The sequence below is a fragment of the Daldinia childiae genome, assembly GCF_008694065.1.
Source record: "Daldinia childiae strain JS-1345 chromosome Unknown Scaffold2, whole genome shotgun sequence".
NCBI classification, from domain to species: domain Eukaryota; kingdom Fungi; phylum Ascomycota; class Sordariomycetes; order Xylariales; family Hypoxylaceae; genus Daldinia; species Daldinia childiae.
The window spans coordinates 691,179-707,831 of NW_022984643.1; the positions used below are offsets into that span (position 1 = coordinate 691,179).

Genomic DNA, 16,653 nt, shown 5'->3' on the forward strand with positions numbered 1-16,653 from the left:
CAAAGGTTTTGACCCATCGATCCATCGAGCCATAGTGTTAGCTTCTGTGTTTGCTGACGATGATATACCGCATCGCCTATAGCTTAAACGACCTTCTCCGAAATTACTTGGCGGCAAGGCTCCTAATTTCGTAAATGACGGTTCCATCCAAGTTCATCTGGGTTCCATTTAGGCGTCCAGGCCCTCTCCCCACGGGGCTAACTCAAGTACAGGGGAGAAATAGAGGGACCCAGGGGGACCTAAGGGGAAGAGGTATCGACGGTATTGACAAAATTCGTAGTCCGCATGATTACCGAAGGAGGGGTGAAAAAAGGGTGTATTACGAATGACTATGCCGAGAAAGAAATGCGAACCGCGAACCACGAACCGTAGGGGTAAATTCAGATATTTGCCATCGGATTACCCTTTTAGGTAACCCGTGAAGTTGCCTATACACTTATACCACTAACACCACAGGTGTACTATATTCCAGCGACCCCACTTGGGTCACTTGGAAAGGTCACTTTGACCGGTTTGGGGGAGAAAGGTCTGTTTGAGACAACGGTTGGGAGGGAGTGTTTAGGACAAATAGAAAGAATATGCTTGTTTTATGTAGCTTTCCAGGGGAGGTACTATCTAAGACATCTTACAGCAAGGCAGTAGGGGGTCTATAGTGTACCGAGTAATAAGAAGGAACGGTATCGAATAATCGGATGTCACACTCTCTCTTCCTTACTTCTTAAGTCCTGCCGAGTATCACAAAGTTACAGGAGTAAAACAACGCCTGCTGAGTTCCAAGTTTCCAAGTCTCCAAGTCCCGACTATCACTTACACTTTCCTTACACCCCCGCCAGACGATAGGAAATTCCGACAATGGCTACCGCACCTAAGTGGAAGATAGCTATCGGAGCCGATGTGAGTTCTTTACTTAATTTTCTCTTTTATTTCTCTTATTTATTTCTCTTATTTACCCAACTTATACTTCACTTATACTCACTCATTTATGTGTAACATTTCACCACGATACTAACGTTACTTACACAGGATGCCGGTGTTGGCTACAAGAGCAAGATTAGGGAGGACTTCGAAAAAGACCCCCGCGTCGAATCTATCGTAGACGTCGGAAGTCTCTCAACAGATGACAAGACAGCCTACCCTCACCGAGCAGCGGCCGCAGCGCAGCTCGTAGCTGATGGCAAGGTCGATAGGGCCCTGCTCATCTGCGGTACAGGCCTAGGAGTTGCCATCTCAGCGAACAAGATCAAGGGCGTCCGCGCCGTCACAGCTCACGACAGCTTCTCTGTAGAGCGAGCCGTACTAAGCAACAATGCCCAAGTCCTTTGTATGGGTGAGAGGGTTATCGGCTTGGAGCTGGCGCGCAGATTAGCCAAGGAGTGGTTGGGTTATGTATTTGACGAGAAGAGCGCGAGCGCAGCCAAGGTAGAAGTTATCAGCCACCTCGAGAAGTCATTGTAAACTAGAATACGCTATTCGTTTAGGGTTAAGGACATTATTCCATGCGGGGATTTCTATTACTTACTAAGGGGAATAGAGTAGTCCAGCCTAATACTTATATAAGTCATTAAGTGAACCTACCTAATATCAAACCTAGACTCGGGTAAATAAGATAGTTTGATGGGACCTTGACTTATTGGTCCGGATGCCCGAAAGTTTAACTAAATAGATATAGACGGAACGCTAGCGGTAGACTGCATCTACCCGAGCCAAAGCGCAGGCAAATAAAGTTAAGGGGACCATACCCTCGGTGACATGTTATTTTCGGAACTTGCAATTAAGTAATACTTTGGTTACTTTAGGTATACAACATATGATCTCATAAGACGGACATGTTAGAAACTCATATATAAGGAAACAAGCTTGAGAGGTACCTACGTAGAATTAATTACCCACATACCGGATTTCCAGATTCAACACTATAAAAAGGCCGCCTCGCTAATCTCGACAACTAACGCAAGTGATATCTCAACTGCATAACTATAAGTTCACATGCAACCTGTAAATCCTGTTCATCTGTGCAATGTTTCTTTTTGAATTTAGCCTTAAATTGAAATAGTTACTTATTACATTACATATATTATACATTATATTATACATTATATCATTACATCACTCCAACCATGACCTCACCCGCACCCGCACCTATATCCCCTCCCCGTCGCCGCATTGTCGGCGTCTCCACAAAGATGTACTTCTCCGCCGCCCGGACAAAGCAATACGTCGACGAGCTACTACAAATCCTCTCTTCCCCTTCAACCCCTCTAAACAACATCGACATCTTCATAATTCCTGACCACATAACCCTCACCTCCGTCATCACCCAACTCCAACGCTCTCCCATCCCCATCCTCCCCGGCGCTCAAGATGCCTTTTACGAAGATATCGGCGCCTACACCGGGGAAATATCCCCCGCAGTCCTCAGCGAAGTAGGCTGCCGCATCGTAGAACTAGGCCACGCCGAGCGCCGCCGTATCTTCGGCGAAACAGATGCCGACACCGCACGCAAGGCGGCAGCTGCGGCGCGTAATGGTTTGATCCCGTTAATCTGCATCGGAGAGCGCTCAAAGGCAGATGGAGATGAGGGTGTTAGAGTTGCCGTCGACGAGTGTAGAACGCAGGTCGAAGCTGTGCTCGCCGCGCTCCCTACAACTGCCGAGATGGTATTAGCTTACGAACCCGTCTGGGCGATCGGTGCGGCGGAGCCCGCGGGCGCGGAGCACGTAGTTGCTGTCACGCAGGCTATCCGGGGTCTGGAGTGCGTGCGGAATAGGGAAGGGAATACTAGGATCCTATATGGAGGGAGTGCTGGGCCGGGGCTTTTCGCGCAACTGAAGGATGGGGTGGACGGGCTGTTTTTGGGAAGGTTTGCGCATGATCCGGCGCAGTTTTATAAGACGATTGTGGAGGTGGCTACGGCGTGATATATACTTAACGGGACAATGGGGAGAAGTAATGATAATAATATCTCTGGAGAACTTATAGATGCCGTAGATATACGTCGTCCAAGGCTGTAAACATGTTCTAATAGAATCCAATCGAGACTGATGACTTGATATGTATGAATGAGGCGCGATTTACAGCACCCTCCTGAATGGAAAATTTCAATTATAGACGGTCGTCATCGTGCCTCTATAAAACACGGCGCGACGCGACGCGATGCGATCTAGAATCCTAACAAGTACTCTGCCGCCCATGTATACTATACATCGCTCGGCGAACTGAAGCAGAGATCAGACAGTAAATGACCTATGGTATCTTACATCAAGTCATAAGACCATCCAGGGGATATAATCCAGCGCCTTTGAAATACACGTTAAAGAAAGTTGGGCGCGTATATGGTGTCGCCAACATGAACCCTTCCTCAGTCATTTGGTTCGCAAGTCCGAACTCATAGTTATACTTCTCACGAATATCGACCAATACCAGGCCGCGATCTCGTAAATCCTCCTCTTCCTAATAGGTGCTAGTTAATCATAACCACCAAACTTATTCTGGGGAATCTTATTGTGACACCATTCCGGTAGGTGATCTTTGGCACCTTCATCCCTTCGTCAACACATTTACCCTACTGTATCGATAGAAACCAGCATAATCCACTCCTGATATAAGCAGGAGTTGTCCGCATTGTGTGCATATTTAGTTAAGCACCCATTCGCTACCCCTCTTGACAAACTTATCAAGAAGCATCGCCAGGTCAGCTAGCACGAACCGGCAGATGTAAAATCCGAAAAATTCAGCTGCATGTCTGGTGCAAAGCTCAAGCCCAACTTGAGTTTTATCCGCATGACGTAAGCCAGGATCCTCGACTTGTCGTGCGATTTGATCTGGTAGTCGTTAGCATTCAGTATTCAGTATTCAGTATTCAGTATGCGCAAAAGGAAATGTAGAACTGTTGGAATAAACACTTACCAACCGTCTGCGCAGCGTCAAACAATCGTGCTAAGCTCGCCATATAGTTCCCGTACGGTCCATCAAAATTGACTGATGCGGGATCCCTCTTCGCAGGCCTACTGCTTGGGTGAGCTGTCAAGGGTAAACTTGGTATAGATCCCGATCCAATCGAGCTTGGAATATCCTTCTCGCTTACGCCAGGCCCGCCGCTTCCACTACTGTTAGTCTTCCCTCCGTATGCATTGGTCATGTTAGCAGCCGAGCCCTTGTTTCTTAGCCTTCGCCAGCTAAATGCGCCCCCTTTCCCGCTAACACTTGCGCTACGTGGTACTGGCGGTGCAGCTTCGGTTTCCCTGTCTTCTCGGAAGGGTGTCATGCCTTGTGTGCCCACCTCGTTACCAAGCTTCCGCGTAAGTGTCATCTGAACCGCCTCCAAAATATTCTCAAAACTCTGCATTTCTTCGAGCACCGCATCTGCGTCATTACTGTCTACCCTTGCGAGCTTGAGAAGTGCCGCGGTTAGGAAGTCACACTGAGCAATCTTATCTTCGAGAGCGCGGAGCTTAACGCCCTTAACTTTCCACGCGTCTCGAGGAATGAATAACCGAGTGCTAATATATCCACCCCGAGGGTGGGCGAGGGTCTGGTAAAGGGCCCGCATGAGCCAGAAAGGTCGAAGCATAGTATCAGACGGGCACGGCTCTAGAGGTATTGGTACGTCAGGGTTGTGAGGAAGGTGGTGGCTATGGTAAACTTGGTTGGGAGAATGGGAAGTCGGAGAATGAAAATCGGAATCGAAAAGATGTAGACCGCCAACACCGCCTGCCATTCGCTCGTGAAAGGCAGCGGCCAGAGGTGTGGGTAATGCGGGAATCATGGCCTGGCGAGAGATCGATGTGTTCGAAATTTGGTGGCTAAGAGGCGTGTTGGGCGAGAGGTCCGAGTCGTCGATATGCGACACAGAAAATTGACGAGTCCTCAGAGACTTTAGACTGGAAGAAGAGAAATTCTTGTGTATACCAGGCCGCACAGAGGACGGTGAATCGGTTCGATGTTCCTCAAGATCATGAGGACCTGCTAAATTTGCCGGCGGGCTTGGAGGAGCTGTGACTCCTGCTGGGCTAATGCCTCTGACAGGCGATGAAGGTGCACGCATGGAAAAAGGTCCGGGTCGCGTTGTTGTCGCCGACAATGCCTGTCTTTGTTGAGCAATAAAACCACCTGCCGTCTTTGTTTGAGGTGTAGACGTAGAGATAGATGGCGGTTGACCGAGCTTAGAGGTTTCAATCTTGAGCTGCTTAGGGTTTTGCCCGGAGAGACGGCGGTTACGCACACCAGACGTCGGGGAATTCTGCGACGGGGAGCCTTGCGCAAGCGATCGTGGTGGAGATGGCAACGATGGCGCTGAACCTTTGGAGGAAGCTCTAGGTAGTGGCATCTCGTTTACTGTTGATAATATAGTTGTGGAGGTAGGAGGATTCGAACCGACCGAACTATGCCACGTCCGAGAGGTTGTTCCGCTGGAATCAGATTCCCTAGGGATTCTAGATTGTGAATGCTGGGACCGATGTTTAGGAGAAAATTCTTCCATCACAGATCTCCTTGCCATCTCTTCCAAGACACGTTCTTCTTCGTCTGAATCGTTAGCGTCAAAGAAATCTCCGCTGAAGACCTGAGATTTCTGATCTATTGACATCTGTCTTTGGCGTTCGCGTTCCCGGGCTAGCTCGATCGCCGCCTCACGTTCGGTTTGGCGGACTCTTTCCTTAGCAATTTCTACCTTGCGCCTCGCGTTGCTCAATACATCAACGGTATCTGAATCATTGTTATCGTCGTAGACGGTATCGTATGAATCCATAGGTTCGAATCCTTCGTCGTAAGCAGCTTCTACTGCAGCATCTAAGGCGGCGTCGAACTCTGCCTCTGTGTTACTGCTGGTATGGCGGAGATGTTTCCTCCTGACTCCCAGTGACGAGGTCCTCGAGTGAATCGAGGATGAAGCCGAACCACCTGACTCATCGATTGGATCCAGCCACGACCCCGATTCGTGACTAAGATTGCGCCTATGGCTCCTCGCGCCGTTCTCGGGTGCTAGATGGTCAGCCGGCCAGGAGAAATCTTGCCGCACGATGGGCTCCGGTGTTGGGGGCTTAGCAGGCGAAGCCGTCCTTCTGGGTGATAATGGAGCAGGTACAAAGCCTCCATCCTGCTGGGGTAAACTGAGAGAGGGTCCTTCGAAATTTCGGCGCATCCGGGACCCTGAGAAGGCAGATTGGAGCAGCGGCTGGCCCTGGCTGGGATTTGGAGAGGACCGAATACGGGACGCGTCCGGAGGGGGAGACTCGCCCATATTTATCCTCGCACCCCCCGAGGCTTCTGCGGAGTCTTCGGAGCCGGCCAAATCGATCTGAACTCCATGATAATCATCAACATCCTCCGGCCTTGCGGGTAAGGCTTTATCATTTTGTAAATATGCGGGAAGCAATTCGTCTAACTCGTCTATTCGGCTTGTGTACGTAAGTCGCTACAAGAGAATGAGTCAGTTCCAGAAAAAAGTAGCAACAGTTGGTCACGAAAATCTATTAGGTTAGTAAACTTACAATAGCCTCCAGCTTTCTCCTATCCTCTTCACCATTTGTCCTAGCAAGTACTTGTTGTAAGAGATCGCAAGCTTCTAGATAGGAATCCCGGGCTGCAGCGTAGTTCTGGGCATTATCCAGTTGGACTGCGGCGTTCGCCTTTCCTAACGCTTTAGATAACATGGCTTTCTGCGATGGCTTGTTGACACGATTAACCCGAGTCGAGTCGGTGCTGCCTCTCGTAGCTGAAGAGCGACCTCTTGCATGGCTCTTCCTCTCCCTCTCAGACATAATATCACGGATAACAGGCGCTGATGGAAGCAATGTAGAATTTCCTTTGGCGACTATGTTCGAGCGGGTAGGGTCATTCCAAGTATTGTCTTGCGGTTCGGCCGAATTGGCGCGAATTATGGATTGCGCGGGAGAATTAGTACGGACAACCGATTCGGGATTCGCGTCGAGAGGGGGAAGGGAGATGATAGGGGGTAGATTCGGTGGCGCTGAAGAAGAAGGCGGTGGGGGCGGTGATAATGGTCTTCGGGTTCTCGGTGACGCGCTCGTATCTTTAGAAGGTCGTCGTCTGTCTAGTTTCCGCGGTGGAGATTGAATCGCTTGATATTGTTGTTGCTGTTGCTGTTGCTGTTGATATTTTTCTCTTTCTTTTTCTTTTTCGTTTTGTTGTTGTTGCGGTTTCTGAGATTGGGATTGGAATTGGAATTGAGACTGGGGTTGGGATTGGGGGGTTTCGTGATCGCGATTAGAAGCTAAGCTCGATGTAGTGGACGTGGACCAGCGATTGAGGTTTCGAAAGCCGTCGCTTGCGCCGTCTGTGCTACTAGATCGCGAATGATTGCGCGAATGGTTTCGCGGGTTATTTAAAGTTGAATCAGTCGAACGCTCGGACGGAATCGCAGGGGATATTGTTCTCGTGTTGGCACTACGAGGCGGCGGTAGAAGCGATGAGGTTCTAGGCGGCGGACTAGGAGGGTTAGGAGGGTTAAGAAGGCTGGGGTTATGTTTGTGACGAATTAGGGGATGGGGGTTTTGATGGGGCTCTCTTGCAGGTTCTCTTGCAGGTTCTCTGTCTCGTGCAGAGTCTCGTGCAGAATGATGGAGATTCGGGTCCAAATGTGGACGAGTTTGGAAACGAGATTGAGAACGAGATTGGCTTTGGTTTTGACTAGTGGCGCTTAAAGTTAACGCAATCGCGGTTGTAGTCGTACCTGCTTTTATCGTTCCTGCTTCTCTTACTTGAACCGTATCTTCGGTGATTTCGCTTTTCGGCCCGTGTCCGGTGATTCGGATAGCACTAGACTTAAAAGTTCCGCTAGTGCTTCCGTTTATTCTTCCATTTATTATCATTCCATCTCCACCTTCATCGTCGCCATATACTCCGTTCAGTCCGCGATTATAATCCAATATTTTACTATGATTTATATTACTCTTCGTCGTACTTATCTCCGAAATATTTTCCTGCTGTCGTCGTTGATAATGTTTAGAGAAAGCAGAAGGTTGCAGCGTCGATGCCGGTAACGGTGGGGATCGTAGTCGTGAGGATGGTATTGTTGCTGCTGCTGTTGTTGTTAATGATAATAGTGGTGGTGATGATGGTGGCATCATGTATTTCCTTCAAGATGTAACACTAAGTCCTATACCCAAGTCCTATCGCAAGTCGCAATAGACGCTTGTGCTATGACTCTGCAGCCAAAAAGAGATACTAAATTGATGATCCCACTGGCCTACAACGTCGCTTGTAAGTAGATAGCATGAGTCTGTGTGTGTGTGTCCTTGTGTATATGTGTGTGTGTAATCTCAACCGTAATGCGAATAGGGGCCCTGTATCTCGGGGACCGATTCCCAAAAGGCTAAAGCCCCCCAGATCTTCCCTGCAAGACTCAGAAATAGAACGACCCCTTTTAGCATCCTCCTAACGGCGAATAAAGTTCTCTTCAACAATTTCGATCACGTAGCCCGTACGTACGCAAGTACCACTGGGAGGAATTAAATACATTAATATTACCCAAGATAGGAGGTACATATTGATACATGTATATATAACTTCAGGGGTAGCCCGGACACTCCTTAGGGTTCAGCCAATCAACATCTGCTGTCTCAGAACAAATCCCCGAACTTCAAAGCCACCCCTACCTTTACGTACATATCTATGTGCATACTAAACAGATCACTTCACGATAGGCCCCTTTTTAAATATTTAAAGGTACGGAGGTAGAATTTTATTTCTTTTTTTTCGATCTAGATAACATCAAAAGGGTAAGAATCGGCGTCTTTATGAAAGCATCGGATTGTTTCTCAACCACCTTACCTCCCATATCATAAGTGATATTAGCTCTCCTGCTTTTACGCCTCGGAGGCACAGCCAGGTTCAATAATACAGCTCACCTTCAAACGCAATTTGTTTCAAATTCCATAATTACTTCGTTTTCCTAAGCTTACGTTTTCAGCTGATTCTTTAGCATTGGAGATCATCGTCTTTCACCCTGTTAAGTATACGCAGAGTTGTACAGATTGCTATAAGTCTTTAACGGTTGACGAACAAGCATTCTATCGGCAAGAAAACGTAGTTAGATAACCCACAAATATACATTGTTTCAAAAGGAAGAGATTCATCGTGATCACTTCTGGCCGTTGCAAACGTGTCTATTCGTGGGCTCTTGAGCTTAACTGGGGGAAATTTTTTCTTCAATTTCTGGGATCACATAGCCCAGCTGATTCTATAGTTTCGCTATGTAGTCTAATTACAGCCGACACAACCTTAGCAATAGGGTTAGATTGCTGATAACGTGCTCCTCCTCTAGTATGACGGTTTCTGCCGCCCCTTCAAGCGCAATAGGCTCCAACGGCCCACGTACGGTACTCTCAAACTGAGACCGCCGGGAGGATACCAACGTCTCGAATTGAACACCGTCAGGGTTCGAAACAACGCTATACTGCATGCGGACGTCATCGGTTGGAACCAGTCCGGCCGTCTTCCGCATTTTCTGCACACGGGTCATGACATCTCGGGCGATTCCGTCGTCGATGAGCTCCGGGTGCGATGCCGTGTCCAGGAGAATAATCATATCTTCCAAGAAGGCTGGTTCGTATTGTACCCCTTCATCTTTTACGATATTGGGGTTATCCTTAGCTACGGCCCGTACGATACTGATATCGTTCCCCTCGAGCTCAATACCCTTGATAGTTATCTTCTTCTCTTTTAGGTATTGTCTAAGCTGCTCTTGCGTTAGGTCTGGTAGTGCCTTGCGGACGACCTGGGCGTCGCGCTTCAGCTTTTTGCCTAGAATCGGCCAGTCAACCTTAGCCTCGAGGTGAATACCGTATCGTTCCTCGTCGTTCGTCAGGATCACGTCTCGGATGTTAAGCTCCTCCTTAACATATGTCTGCAGCTCCTCGATATCGTCGAGTTGCTGTTTATCAGCAATAACCACGAGGGTGAGTAAGGGTGTCTTCAACGGAATAGTTTTACGCTCCCTCGCAGTCCTTGCCAGCTGGATCACCTTCTGCATGGCAGACACCTTTCTTTGGATCACCTCGTCGAAGAGTGACTCCTGCACAGTCGGGAACGCAAGGAAATGCACACTTTTAGAGTTAGGATAATCCGCAAGAGCGTTGCCAAGATACGGTTGTAGGAGGCGGTAGATATGCTCAGTAATGAAGGGCGTGAAAGGTGCCAAAGCCCGAACTAAAGTGAATAGCACTTGGCATAGCGTATCTAATGCTGCCTTGGTGTCCTTAACATCTAGGCCAGCAGCGCCCTTGAGCCTCTTTCGGTTGAAGCGAATGTACCAGTTCGTTAAGTTGTCAATCACTAGAAGCAGACGCGGCACGACGGTGTATAGACGATAACCTGTAGGGTTAGCGAATTATCTATTTCGTACAGATTATAGACTCACCGGCCATCTCTTGGTCAATAAACTGCAACATGCTCTGGCAGTCTGCAAGAATCCATCGGTCCATGACGTTGGTGGTTTCTGGTAATTGAGCGACGAAATCATTGCCGGTCGTCTTCTTGAATAGGATTGCCTGCTCATAAAAGAAGCGGTAACTGTTCCAGAGAGGCAGTAACACCTTCGCCACCACTTCCTTAACTCCCGATTCCTTGAACCGTAGAGGCTCGCCACGAACGACAGGGGAGTTGATGAGGTAAAGGCGTAGGGCGTCAGAGCCATATTGATCAATAACAGTTTTAGGATCCGGGTAGTTCTTTAAGCTCTTGGACATCTTCTTGCCGTCTTCTGCCAAAACCAAGCCGTTTACAATGACTGCGCGAAACGGCGAGACACCAAAAAGCTTATTTCCTAGAACGCTTAACGTGTAAAACCAACCGCCTAACGTCAGACATGGTTAGCAACAGCAGTACCTTGACGAAATGCCTCCGAAATACAAGTGAATGCTGTATAACTTCAACAAAAAGTGGAATGCTTACGGGTTTGGTCGAGTCCTTCGGCGATAAAATCCGCGGGGAAGTTTCCGTTATGAAATTCTTCGGAATTTTCGAAGGGGAAGTGGTTAGAGGCGTACGGCATACTGCCCGACTCGAACCAGCAATCGAAAACTTCGTCAATACGGCGAAGTTGTCCCTTTCCTTTCTTGGAGGGAATTGTGATCCCATCAATTTTGTCTCGGTGGATGTCGTCTAGCGAGCCGGTATACCCGCTCAGCTCTTTAAGTTCGGCAATGCTTCCTACGCAGACAATTTCCTCGTAATCCTCGCTGACCCATAATGGGATTGGCGTACCCCAATACCGATTCCGAGCAATATTCCAGTCGTGGGCGTTCGCGACCCAGTTCGTGAACCGCTTTTCTTTGACGAAGGAAGGAACCCAAGTAGTCGACTCAAGATTATTGAGCATGTCAGGTACAGAGTTGGTGACCCGAATAAACCAGGAAGACACCGCTTTCCTGATGAGCTGTGTGTCAGACCGCCAGCAGAACTTGTCCACGTGGGACACTTGAGTTGCGAGAAGTAGTCGACCAGTCTCCTTCAGATCCTTGACAATGGCCTTGTCGGCAGTTTTCACGTGCTGGCCAGCATAGTGGGTTATCTCAGCGGTAAAGAGACCTTTATCATCTACAGGACACGGGGGTAAGCGCTTCGGACTTATGAATCCGGCGGCGACCGCAGCGTCGTAATCCTCTTGACCGAAACCGGGAGCCTGGTGCACAAGACCGGTACCCTCGTCGGCTTCGACGTAATCGGCGCCTATGACTTGGAAACAGTCGGCGAACTGGTCGGCGAAGTAACGGAACAACGGTTCGTACTTCCAACCGATCATATCTTTGCCCTTCAGCTTGCCAACGATCTTATATTTTGCCTTCTTCTTCTCCTTGTACAACATAGAAATTCCGCTTTCGAGAAGAATATATTTCTTGCCAGAGTCCTCGTCAAGAATTTCAACGTATTCGAAGTCGGGATGAACAGCGATAAGGAGGTTAGAAGGTAGCGTCCAGGGCGTCGTGGTATAGATGACTAAAGACGAGTCCCTGTCTTTCACAGGAAAGGCGATCAAAACTGCCGGATCTTGCGTCGTCTTCTCGTTCTGCTTAGATTCCATATGGCTTAGCGGGGTGCAGAGCGCGGTAGAGAAGGGCATAATCTGGTATGCGCGGTAGACCTGGTCCTTATCGTGGAGCTGCTTGAAAACCCACCAGCAGGATTCCATAAACGTGACATCCATAGATTTGTAGTCTTCAGCATCGTCGTCAGTGCCATATTACTGGTATATATTGCGCAAGTGATCTGACTCACCGTTGTCGAAATCTATCCAGCGACCCAGTCTCTCAATGGTCTGTCTCCATTCGGCCGCAAACCTCATCACGATAGCTCTGCATTCAGCATTGTACTTTTCAATGCCCATCTGTAAGACGGCATCTCTACCGGATACACCTAACTTCTTATCGATCTCATATTCGATGGGGAGGCCGTGTGTATCCCAACCAAAACGACGAACGACATGATATCCTTTCATAGACCAATATCGGGGAATAATATCTTTAATCGTAGAAGTTAGGAGGTGGCCGTAGTGAGGAAGACCTGTTGCAAATGGCGGGCCATCGTAGAAGGTGAAGCGCTTCTGGCCTTCGGTGAGCTTTAATTGAGTTTGAAACGCATCGACCTCTCGCCAGAATTGCACTGTTTCTTCTTCTGTCTTGGGGAAACTGATGCTCATCTTGGCGAACCGCGACAGCCCTTCGGGACTGTAAGTCTGCTTAAGGGACTGAGGAAAGTATGAAGAACTTCTAATATCAATCGAATCTTAAGACGATGTAGGAAGCCAAAAATGACCCCGCCAAAATTTCGCGTGAGTCAAAGTTGGAAGCCTCCGAGGGGTCCCCTAGAAGACGCGGGGCACTTGCCGCTTTAATAAGTGGGTCTCTGAATAAATTTTATTCAATTACTCACAAGTATCATACACACTTATGCATGTACCTACTTGCGCAGATGTATGTACTTGCTAGGTACCTAAGGTTGCTTACAAGAGTTTATCAAGGTACCGGCATTTCGACAAGCTCATTAAGGTACATATTGAACTATAAAAAAAAGCAAATGTACGGATCCGTACACAACCACGCAAAGCAAGGAGGGGCAAAAAAGAAAGGAGAAATATACATAATCATATTTATAATATATTGATCATCTCAAGTTGCCTTCTGACTTATAACGCCGTAGAGACTACCTAAGTAAACTACCTTCCGTAAAGTTCCTTGTTCCTATTAACTAATGCATCTATCAATGCATCATTCCTAATCCTAGGGAAGCCGGATCGGCCTTGACGATCCGTGTTGTGTTTGTATTACCCATACCACCTCTCCAGCCTTGGACAACGACGATGGTATCGCTCTTGTTCAGAAGTCCTAATCCTAAGGCCCTCTCAACGGCCCATTTAATGCGGCGGTCTACATCCTCTTGCCAGTTAACGTTGTCGTAGTCCGGCTTAGCTTCGTCAAATAGGAAAGGATAGACACCACGGTACAAGTGCGCATAGCGCGACGCGGATGCATTGCGAGTAACCATGAAGATAGGGCACACCGGTCGGTACTTGGATAGTAGACGAGCAGAATCACCAGACGTCGACAGGACGATAATGGCTCCCGCGTTCAGGTCCAAAGACGCTCGTACAGCAGCCATAGCGCAACCCTCGACAACGCTCGTGGGACGCTTCGACAGCGTGACCATCTCCTCGTAGTGGCTGACGTAGGGGATAGAGTTCTCTGCAGCAAGGCAGGTGTTGCTCATCTCGCGGACGGCCAGCTCCGGATACGCACCTTTGGCGGTCTCACCGCTGAGCATGACACAGTCAGCTCCGTCAGTAACAGCGTTACCAACATCGCTGATTTCTGCTCTGGTTGGGCGAGGGTTGGTAATCATGCTTTCCAACATCTGCGTGGCACAGATCGCCGGTTTACCAGCAATGTTGCACTTCGCAATCAACTTCTTCTGAGCGGCGAATACTTCGTAAGCCGGGATTTCAATGCCTAGATCTCCACGGGCTACCATAACACCATCGGTCTCCTTAAGAATTTCATCGAAGTTGTTAAGTCTATAAAAGATTATCTGTTAGCGTTTCCCATCCATGAAACTTACGAGGTAGATATTCTACAGAGATAGGGGCTACAGCTGAAGGTAAAAGGTGATTCGATTTTCGAGACAGCAATGACTTACCCTTGTCGGTTCTCAATCTGTAGGCTCATTAATTAGCAATCAAGTTTATCACGAAGAAGAGAAGAGCGTATGGTGATTCATTACTAACCTTGGCAATAATCTGAATGTGTTTACCATCTTCTCCCAACACTTCTCGAATCGCACGGATGTCTTCACCTCGTCGAATAAAGCTGGCAAAAACCATATCGACATTGTTTTGGACTCCAAATCGGAGATCTTTCTTGTCCTTCTCTGACAGAGCAGGGAGATCGACATCAGTGTCGGGGAGGTTGACACCCTTTCGGGAGGAGATGAACCCGTTGTTTCGGGCGCGGACTTCGACAGTCTTGTCATCCTTGATGCTGAGAACATCGAAGGCAAGCACACCATCGTCGACATATATAATCTTTCCCGGCGAGATCACTTTGGTAATGTTGGTGTAATCCACATACCTACGGATTCTGTCAGCACCACGATTTTATATTTACAGTGGAAGTTCACCATACATATTCTCTGCGCTGCATGCTGTCTTATACTTCTCATCCGTAGTAATGTTCAGGACGGTTCCGGCCTTGAGGGGGATATCGTCACCGTGCTCAGTATCACCAGTGCGGATCTCGGGTCCCTTCGTATCGAGGGCGATGGCAACTTGTCGGCCAGGCTGCTGCTTCTCCGCAGCGCGGGTGTTGTCAATGACAGATTGGTGATATTCGTAGCTCCCATGGCTGAAGTTCTACATATAGCTCAAATCAGCAAGTGACACAATGACATTGTTACGAAGAGATCCTCACCATGCGGACGATATTAAGACCTGCTTGTCGACTGGGCCAATATTAGCTTCTAGAAGTTACATAGATATAGGTCTAGACTAACAGAGAGTTGATCTTCTCAACAGAGTTGGTCTTGGGTCCGATGGTGCAGATGATGGAGGTTCGTCGGTGGGCATTCTTGCCGGGAGCAGCAGCCGTGTTAAGGCTCGCGAGCCATTCGACACGGCCACCTAGGGCAAGGTGATCAAGAGAAGAGGCAGACATGCTTAGTTAGAAGCAACTGAGAGCAATATCAAGACAGGGACGTCAGGGTAGAGAAAAGGGTATCAGACGGCCGTACAATCAGGCCGGAGGAAAGTAATGTTGTGTTGAACTAGAAAATGGGAGAAAGACAGTAGGAACTGGAATAAGGAGGGAAGATGAGGATTGAAAAAGGGTTTACGGAATAACGTGATGTGAGGTATTTCCAAAATATGAATGATTCAGAAAAGTTAAAACGAGTTAGTTAGAACGAATTTACGGATTAACCCCACCTCTGTCATGGACTTTGCTCGAGAAAGTCCAGCTCAGGGCGAAGAATTGGCCAGTCCCTTGCGCGGGGGGTTTTTTTTTGAAGAGGGGCAGCGCCTTACGACAGCCTAGATGGATACATGTACTTAATAACAGGTAGGTATTAGTGGGCTAGTATGTATCACCCCCCTTAAGAGGTATTTACTTTCAATGGTTACCAATCGCCTAGCCCACCTGGCAGGGTCCTAATCAACTAATGTAGCACGTACGTCCTTATGCAGGGTAGGAAGTATCCCCAATAATAAGGCTAGGATTAGCGACCGGCCTTATCTTCAGCACCTAGGCTTAGCTAAGGGGGTTACCCTAAGAGGCATATTAAAATAGAGCGCTACCATTTACCTAGTCGTATCAACTTGACCCTTTCGAACTCGAGGTCTTTTTTTAGGGTACACTCATAAGAGACATTTAACATAATTGTCTCATGTATTGTCTCATTCAAACCAGACCAGGACTATTCCTTGACCACATGCGGGACTGAGTGGATTACAGCTCGCCTCGCCGCGTATTGTGATACTCTCGGCATTCGATTATCACCGGATATTCTGCAGCCATAATCGGGCTACACCGTTCGACGCCAGAACGGTGGCTGACTGTTAGCAGCCAGCCACTAATATAAATAAGTACGGAATACAAATATATTGTGGAATGCCTAGAAGATATCGTTTTAATGATCCGTAATCCGTAAGTCGAAGAAGATATGTGAAACGCTTATTTCTGTTGGGTCGCTCCATTTCTCAACAACTGTCTCAATGCCTCAATGCCTCAATGCCAATACTGCAATGCCTCAATAAATAGATATTGATACGCGTAAATACTTGTTAATCCCGCACCGCAGGCCAAGGCTAGGCCCAGTTCCATCACCACATTATAATCATATTCCCCAATAGTATTGTTATATTCGTGTCTCAACTTCTATATAGCTTCTTGCCACAGCCAATGAAAAAGATCTTGCCCAGAAAGATCAACCTAATCCTTACCAAACAGCTCACGTTCAGTCTTACGAAAAGTCTCCGAATAGTAACTAATGCGTAGTTATTTATGTCAGTCCTAACTCCTGCATATTTCAATATATTCAAATCCACTGCTCGCACCCTTTTCTTCTCTTTTCATTATCATCTCTTCAACGTGGCGGAATACCCATCCGTATTTCCTTCCCCATAATGAGGGGAGGTTATTAGATAAGTCG

The 16,653-nt window shown here is 47.9% G+C and overlaps 5 protein-coding genes across 6 annotated transcripts; 2 read left to right on the forward strand and 3 right to left on the reverse strand.

Annotated features, from left to right (window-relative positions):
* Positions 1 to 852: 852 nt before the first annotated feature.
* Positions 853 to 1,455, forward strand: GL218_01118 (putative ribose 5-phosphate isomerase; the record flags this gene model as incomplete). The annotated part of the gene is made up of 2 exons (XM_033577566.1): positions 853 to 894; positions 1,024 to 1,455. 2 exons carry the CDS (start codon positions 853 to 855, stop codon positions 1,453 to 1,455), a joined length of 474 nt encoding a protein of 157 aa, XP_033439348.1.
* Positions 1,456 to 2,117: 662 nt separating this feature from the next.
* Positions 2,118 to 2,918, forward strand: GL218_01119 (putative triosephosphate isomerase; the record flags this gene model as incomplete). Its single annotated transcript, XM_033577567.1, has 1 exon — positions 2,118 to 2,918. One exon carries the CDS (start codon positions 2,118 to 2,120, stop codon positions 2,916 to 2,918), a length of 801 nt encoding a protein of 266 aa, XP_033439347.1.
* Positions 2,919 to 3,633: 715 nt separating this feature from the next.
* GL218_01120 (uncharacterized protein) lies at positions 3,634 to 6,758 on the reverse strand (the record flags this gene model as incomplete). The annotated part of the gene is made up of 3 exons (XM_033577568.1): positions 3,634 to 3,821; positions 3,907 to 6,412; positions 6,489 to 6,758. 3 exons carry the CDS (start codon positions 6,756 to 6,758, stop codon positions 3,634 to 3,636), a joined length of 2,964 nt encoding a protein of 987 aa, XP_033437777.1.
* Positions 6,759 to 9,223: 2,465 nt separating this feature from the next.
* On the reverse strand, positions 9,224 to 12,655 carry GL218_01121 (Isoleucine-tRNA ligase, cytoplasmic; the record flags this gene model as incomplete). The annotated part of the gene is made up of 4 exons (XM_033577569.1): positions 9,224 to 10,332; positions 10,379 to 10,813; positions 10,912 to 12,174; positions 12,235 to 12,655. 4 exons carry the CDS (start codon positions 12,653 to 12,655, stop codon positions 9,224 to 9,226), a joined length of 3,228 nt encoding a protein of 1,075 aa, XP_033437778.1.
* Positions 12,656 to 13,215: 560 nt separating this feature from the next.
* Positions 13,216 to 15,161, reverse strand: GL218_01122 (Pyruvate kinase; the record flags this gene model as incomplete). Of its 2 annotated transcripts, XM_033577570.1 has the most annotated exons (7): positions 13,216 to 14,026; positions 14,071 to 14,082; positions 14,149 to 14,165; positions 14,237 to 14,579; positions 14,634 to 14,860; positions 14,919 to 14,949; positions 15,001 to 15,161. In XM_033577570.1, the coding sequence occupies 7 exons, from the start codon at positions 15,159 to 15,161 to the stop codon at positions 13,216 to 13,218; spliced, it is 1,602 nt and encodes a 533-aa protein (XP_033437780.1). The 2 variants fall into 2 exon arrangements, with proteins under 2 accessions (XP_033437780.1, XP_033437779.1); XM_033577571.1 differs by lacking the exon at positions 14,071 to 14,082.
* Positions 15,162 to 16,653: the final 1,492 nt, after the last annotated feature.